We start from the raw sequence: 7,496 nt of genomic DNA, 5'->3' as shown, positions 1-7,496 counted from the left end.
TAGTGATGGTTGTACAACAGTGTGAATGTACTTAATGCTTCTGAACTGTATACTTAAAAATGGTTAAAATGTCAAATTTCATGTTGGGTAAATTTAACCACAATAAAAAAAATTTCAATATAAAATAAAAATATATATTAAAAAGTATCTGCGTTAGTGTTGGCACTTTATCCTCAACTTCTCTCACAGCAGTAACTGTGTAGTACAGAAATACTGATCTCACCTTTCTACGATGTGATGGATATTCTCTTTGCCCCTCTAGATTCACTTTCTATATTTTTCTGCCCTGTGCAACCTTCCAGTTGGGTTGTCCCATTGCAGGCACTGCTGAAGATCAGAAGGTGAGAAGAGAGAGATATTGGTATGTATCCCCCTGGCTCCCACCTTCCTCCTATGGTCTGACAGTAACTGTATTTCTATAACAAAGGCCACAGCATCTGTGGGGACCCTGTCCCTTGCCCATGGCTCTTGCTAGCTTCCAGGAACTGTTCTCTGCCTTGCCCAGTCAGGCCTTCGGTGGCAACAGCTTCCAGATTTTGCTAGTCCCTGCTGCTTTGCCATCGCTTGTTCCTCCTATCCCTGAACACGCCTTGCTAATAGTCTCCTCATTAAACTGTCTTCAGTGACCCTGGTGAACATGCATGTTACCCGTGGGGAACTCTGACCGACACATGGTGTCCCATGTCAGATTTTACAGCACTGTCTACCTTTTCAGACACACTATGTGCCGGGAACCACACCAGGTATTAGTGATGTGTTGTTGTTGTGCTCGGTCAGTTTCTTGACTTTTTCGACCCCCTAACAGTGGCCTGGCAGGCTCCTCTGTGCATTTAACTAGGTCCCTGTTGTTGAGTTCAAAGTCAAGTCTGGGAAGACAGACAAGCAAAAGCACTATTACAATTCAGAGTGGTAAGTGCTGTGACAGAGGTGAGAATAAAGTGCCATGGACGCATAGAGTAAGAGCATCAAAACCAGCTGTGGGTGGGGGAGGCTGTAGGGAAGGCCTCTTGGGGGAGATGACACTCTAGAGATGCTGCTCTGTAGAAGGAGAAAAAGGTGGGAAGGCTTTCAGGGTAGCAAGAAAAGATTACGAAGGGACAGAGGCACAGCCCTAGTTATCAGTTCAGGAGTGTCTGGCAAGGCTAGAGAGCAGCAGAAATGAGGCTGGAGAAGGGGGTAGGGACACACCATGAAGGCCCTTGGGTACCCCAAGATGACTGTGGATTTCATCTTGCATGTTAAGAGGAATTAATGCTTGGTTTTAACCAAGAGAGTGACACCATCAAGTTTGCCTTTAAAAACTATGGGTAGAGAAAGGACAGAGAAGGCAATGGCACCCCACTCTAGTACTCTTGCCTGGAAAATCCCATGGATGGAGGAGTCTGGTAGGCTGCAGTCCATGAGGTCGCTGAGTCGGACAGGACTGGGCGACTTCACTTTCACTTTTCACTTTCATGCACTGGAGGAGGAAATGGCAACTCACTCCAGTGTTCTTGCCTGGAGAATCCCAGGGACGGTGGGGCCTGGTGGGCTGCGGTCTATATGGGGTCGCACAGAGTCGGACATAACTGAAGCGACTTAGCAGCAGCAGCAAAGGAGTGCAAGAGATCAAACAGGCAGGGAGAAGAAAAAGTTTATTGGGAAATGGTAGAGGCTGTCTTTTCTGAAGGGTAGAGTAGTAGTTGGCTGGTTTACTAAAAAAAAAAAAAAGTTAAAATGGGTATTCATAAAAATGATATTTTCAATATTTAAACTTATATACCAGTATTCTGCTCTACTACCTTTCTTGCATAAATCACACTCATAAAATTTCAGTTCCTTTAAAAAATTTTAAACTTTATTTTAGGCTATGCTGGGTCTTTGTTGCTGCACAGGCTTTTCTCCACTTTCAGGGGAGGGGGCTGTTCTCTAGTTGCGGTTCGCAGGTTCCTCACTGTGGCTTCTGCTGTGGAGCACAGGCTCTAGCGCGTGTGGGCTTCAGCATTGTGGCTCCCAGGTTCTCTCGTTGTGGCGCACAGGCTTAGTTGGTCTGTGGCATGTGGGATCTTCCTGGACCAGTTATCAAACCCATGTCTCCTGCATTGGCAGGCATATTCTTTACCCCTGAGCCACCATGGAAGCCCTAGTTCCTTTTTTTAAGCGGAGGAATTTAAAGATACTTGTGAGGCAGTCTGAAGAAATGAGGCTTTTAGATTTTTGCGGTTTTTCACATTTGTTTACAGTTGTCTCAGCTACACTTACATCAACCACAGTGATCTCCAGTGAATTTCCCTCATCAAGTTTTTGAAAAGAATTTGGCTTTCAGAAAGAACTTTCTTTTGGTACTCTCATAGCCCTTTGTTTATCCATTTATTGTTTCCCTCAACTAAAAGTAACCCCTGTAAAGGCAGGACCTTATCTGTCTTGCTGACTGTATCCTTGGAGCCTATGACCGTGCCTGTAGTACAGTTGGACAGACACTTAAAGAGTGAATAGTGACAAGTGACATCTATCGGGCTGAGTAATTTAGAGATGATTCTCTTGGTATCATTAGTCATGATTATGGATACACCAAAGATACATATTTATTATTCACTATGCAACTTCTAGTAATTGTTCCCATCAATCTAGTTTATATTCCTCCCAGTCTTCCCCATCTCTTGCACAAATTTACCGACTCCAGTGTGTGTTTTAAAAAACAATATTGTTTTATTACTAACAGGAGTGGCCTTCCTGGGTAGGTGGGTGTGCCGGGCTCAGGGGATGTTGGGGCTGTGAAGAGCAGATAACTGAGAGGCTGGAAAGAAAGGGAGTGCGCCTGGAGGCCAGGCCCAAAGGCTCCTCCAATTTACTTCTGGGAAGAGGCAGACTTAATAAAGGATTCATGGCAAGCAATGGCCAGGCCACCAATAAGATTAAGAAATTCTTGGAAATCTAGCTGCCCATCAGAGTTGAGGTCCAATTTCTTCATCATGCGGTCAAGGACACCAGGGTCCTTCTGGTTCTGCAAAGATAATAATAATGACATAATGACATTAGTACCTTTATATTGTTCTTTCTAAAATGTTTTAAAAAATGTCACATTTTATTCTCACATGTGAGGCACAGGGTAGAGGTCACTAATTTTCCCACTTGTCAGACACAGAGACAGACTCAAACAGATGAAGTGACCGGCCTAAGCAGAAGACCTAGGACTCAAATCAGCTTTTTCTTTCCTTCTAAATTAACCATTTACTTAAAAAAAAATTTTTTTTTTTTTTTTTTTTGGCCGTGCCTCATAGTCTGTGGAATCTTAGTTCCCCAACCAGGGACTGAAGCCAGGCCCTTGGCAGTGAGAGCCTGGAGTCTGAACCACTGTCCAGGGTTCTTTCTGTTACATCTGGGGATTACTCAGTTTTGTAAAATCAGTGGAAAACTTTTCCTAAGTGTCACATGCAACTCCAATATACAAACTACATACAAGTGGAGGGATCTGAGGTAGGAAGAGGACAGCAGCTGATGCAGGGCCTGCTTAATCAGCCTCACCCTCCACGCATCCTAAACCCCAACCCCTACACACATTTACAGCCACTGGTTACACACAGCTACTTAATTAACTTAGAAAATCAGTCTGTTAATTGCTATTGGCTGCCATGTCAAGTGGTGCACATATAGAATATTTAGAATATTATTTCCATCACTACAGAAAATTCTTCTGAACAGGGCTGCCCTAGTGGCTTTGGGGTGGAGGAATAACATTTGAAAACTCTTCTATTACTCCATTTACTACTTTGTAAACCATCTCCTTAAATGAAAAAAACAAAAACAAAAAAAACAAAACACCACTGTTCCCTATGTTATATAGAGTTTGATAACTCTGATTTTAGATCACATGTTAGTCAAAAGAAGAAGAAAAGATCCTTAATAGCCATTCAGAGCTCACTCAGCCCTGGGGGCTCAGCTGCTGTCCTTCATTCCCAGCCAGCCTTCTGTCCCGGTCTTGCAGTCTGGGGTTGGGGGCTGGGAGCACTACCTTTGTGAAGGCACCCAGCTCTGTATTCATGAAGATCAGAAACTCAGCCTTGGAGAGTTTGCTGTTGTTACCATCCCTTCCAGCATGCTTTTGGAAAACAGCAATCAGAGACTCGATGCATCGTTCAGTCTCCGTAGGGCTGGATACTTTTGCCTTTGAGGGGGAAAGAACAATTCAGGATTCAGATAAGGGGAGGATATCAAGAGCTCGGTGCTGAAGAACACTCCAGAGGATTTCGTCTCTTCATTTTGGGTCAAAGCAGTTTCCTAAAAGATGGGTCATTGTTTGGGGGCTAAGGGGTTAAGACAACCACAGAAAGTCACATTCTGTGAGCTTCTTCCCCATATCGCCTCCTGTTTATTCCAGGTGAAAATGCTGGTATACTTGAAAGCAGTAGACAGACTAAATGAGCATGAGGTGACAGGGTTTACTGATACTTTTAGAACGTGTGGGTAAATATATGGATATTATATACTCACAAATATGAAACCCACCAAGCATTGTGTATTAGATTAAAAAATTCCCTATTTTCCAAAAGTATATATTGAGGTTACTGTGATTAGTTAAAGGACATTTCTTTTTAAAGGAATACTGAATTCTCAGGACTCATACATTTTCTAGAAAAAAACTAAAAGTATAGTTACCCTGAGGCGTGAGAAGGAAATTGACCTGGCAGAGCTACTTCTAGAATCTCAGCCTCCAGGTTGCTTCCTGCACCCTTGGCCTTTGCTCCTTCTATTCCCAGATGCCACTAATTCCCACAGGAAAAGCTCATGAACTTCTCTGGTCACTTCAAACCAGAAGGTTGATATGGGGGCTCTGATCACAGTTGCCACTCACACAGCTCCTATGGCATTTACGGAGCTGAACCATAGGTGTGGTCGCACCAGAAGGAGCAGGAGATTCATATCCTATTCTGGGCTCTGCTTTCCTTACAAGGGAAGTCTTCAAGGAAATTCTGTCATACTCTGCCCTTCATTCCAGCCAGCTCCTGGGGCCCCAGACGCGAGGAACTCGTGGGCTCCCCCTGGTGGATAAGAGCAGGAACTGAAGACTTTCTGGAAAACTTGATGGCCACACCCTTCCTTCAAAGCTTTATCTTGCTCTGGAGGTTAACACTGACGGTGACTTTCGCAATGTAGCACTTATCCCGTTAATTTGTTCATAGGATGGACTCCCTGGAGCCCAGAGCTGGAGGCTTTCAGGACACATAATTTACATGCTAAGAAGCACTGATGTGCCTAGCTGCCATTCTCCTTCCCTCCTTCAGTCTCTCCAGGTGTTTTAACCGCCTATCCTGGTGCTCACTGCATCCTGGAACATCTATAAAGCCCTTTCTGGAGGTGGGTTCTAGAGAACTCTATAGGAGATGGATTATTCCCCAACAGTCACGTTGTCAGGACTTTTTCTTTAAGAAAGTGTTGGCAGCCTCAGAGTTTTGGTGAGAAACAAAATACCACAGCCTAGAAACAGATGTGTTTGCGCAACAGCTTTTCTTATCAGGAGTGCAATCTCACAGTAACATCAGATTACAGGAACAAGGTTGACTGAGAAGGCACACCAGATAGGGTAGAACGTTCCAGGCTGAGGAGCCAGGGCTTTGTGATCTTTTTCTAGACCTAAAGAAATATCCTCTGACCCTTTTCTTTGTAGAATTCAGGCTGCTTTCATTTTCCAGTTTCAGTGGCTTTCTGCTTTTCTTTTTTTCTCTCCTTAACATCAACCTTGACTGAATTTTTTTCTCCTTGAAATCTGTTGCCATCAGCTACATGGAGAAAATTAAAACCCCTGCATGTCTTCCCAGAGGTAATTTTCCAGAACAAAAACACAAATATCAAATTACCTAAGTGGAATTACAAAATTTGTAGTGCTGGAGGGGACTTTGGAGAGGGTTCCCCGGCAGAGAGGCCCAGAGACAGGAAAGTTTCGCCCAAGTTGGAGCAGTGGCTGAAGGAGGAGAGAAAGCGATCTCCTGCCTGGATGAAGGCCAGTGCTCCCCATCACTGCTCCCCATAGTTCTATTTGATGGGAACGATGAGAGGAAGGAGAAAACAGCATGATAAATGGATGCTGTAAAAGAGCTTATTAGTAAAAAATGCGTGCTAAACACTCATTTGAGAAAGTTAAAGAAAAAAAGTAACACTTGAAAAAACAAGTATTGCAGTTCTCATTCTTAATTCATGCTCCCTTTCCTTCCAAGGAGCCCCGGTGGCATTCTTTCTTCCGGGGCAGTCATTCCAGGCCTTCGCCACTTGGTGGTGCTGGGTCTGCCTTTTCTAGGTTTCTTGAGATTTTGGTCCCCCACTTTAGCGTGGAAAGAAGAAAGAGCAGTGGAGGATACAGACTGGCACACTAAAGCAGGGGTTAGCACACGTGTTCTGTAGGTGCCAGACGGGATATATATTAGGCCAATGTGGTCCACTTGGTCTCCATCACTCTGCTTTTGTAGCAGGGCAGGAACCACACAGAGAACTCATGAAGGGGCGTGGCCGTGTGCCAATAAAACTTTTTACTTACGGACGGTGAAGTTTGATTTTCATATAATTCTCAAAGTATTAGTCTTCCTTTGCTTTTCTTTCAACTACTTACGTAAAATCCACTCGGAGTTCGTGGGAGCAGAGAACCCCACTTGGCCCGCGGGCGGAAGTTTGCTGACTCCGTGAAAGAGAGGCCAAGGAAGACGCAGGTTTTGGGGGGTGGATTAATGCAGGTAGAAAGAATTCACAGTGGGGCTGGCAGGAGTTGAAAGAAGAAAAACAGGCGACGGAGGAGCGCCTAAAAAGACTGGGTTAAAGGGAAGAGGGAAGGAGGAGGGGGCTTCCCGGAGCCGGGTCCCTCCCACATTCCTGGCCGGGCTCCGCGGGCTGGGACCGGCTTCAGTTTCAGTCTCCGCGTCTAGGCCGCTTGCCCGTCGTTTACTGAAACTCCGATTTCCCCTCTAGGGCTCAGACCTATAGCTCTATAACTATATGTAACTGCAGCCACCACGCAGAATTCAACCCCCCGTGTCGTTAGGTCGTACCCCGGGCTCCGCGGGCCCCGCCGGCGAAGGGCTTCCGGCACCGGCCGAAGCCCCTCGCCCCGTTTCCCGCCGGGCTAGGGGCTCCGCGCAGGGCGTGGCTCGCAGTGCACTTCGTCTATCCTAGCCCCAGACCTCTGCGGAAAAACAAGAGCCTCCCGATGCTACCCCGAGGCTGTGATTCCAGGTATAATTTAGGGCTTCTTCCTGCCATCTGCTGTTCTCTGATGCCCTCCGGTAGATTTATTTGTCCAGCTGTTTCCTGCCACGACCACTTCAAAAATCAAAGATCAAGCCTGGTGAAAAGTAAGCCGTGGCTGTAATTTTCATGTAAGAGGAATTTACATAAAAGAAGTTTTCATGTAAAAGGAAGACAAGTAAAAAGTGCGGCTTACCATGTCGGAGAGGAGCGAGGCGCGCGGATGCGAGCGGGGAGCTGGGCGGCGGGCACTGGGCGGCGGGCCGGGTCTGCGGCCTCCCGGGCCG

The 7,496-nt window shown here is 45.8% G+C and overlaps 1 protein-coding gene across 1 annotated transcript; it reads right to left on the bottom strand.

The window, feature by feature from the left end:
- Positions 1–2,664: 2,664 nt before the first annotated feature.
- On the bottom strand, positions 2,665–7,490 carry S100A11 (S100 calcium binding protein A11). The gene is made up of 3 exons (XM_010857467.1): positions 7,406–7,490; positions 3,992–4,144; positions 2,665–2,983 (listed from the first exon to the last, which is right to left on the bottom strand). The coding sequence occupies exons 1-3, from the start codon at positions 7,406–7,408 to the stop codon at positions 2,828–2,830; spliced, it is 312 nt and encodes a 103-aa protein (XP_010855769.1). The 5' UTR covers positions 7,409–7,490; the 3' UTR covers positions 2,665–2,827.
- Positions 7,491–7,496: the final 6 nt, after the last annotated feature.

Source organism: Bison bison, unplaced genomic scaffold (genome assembly GCF_000754665.1).
Source record: "Bison bison bison isolate TAMUID 2011002044 unplaced genomic scaffold, Bison_UMD1.0 scf7180017864381, whole genome shotgun sequence".
In the NCBI taxonomy this organism is placed as follows: domain Eukaryota; kingdom Metazoa; phylum Chordata; class Mammalia; order Artiodactyla; family Bovidae; genus Bison; species Bison bison.
This window is presented reverse-complemented; position numbering and strand designations above follow the sequence as displayed.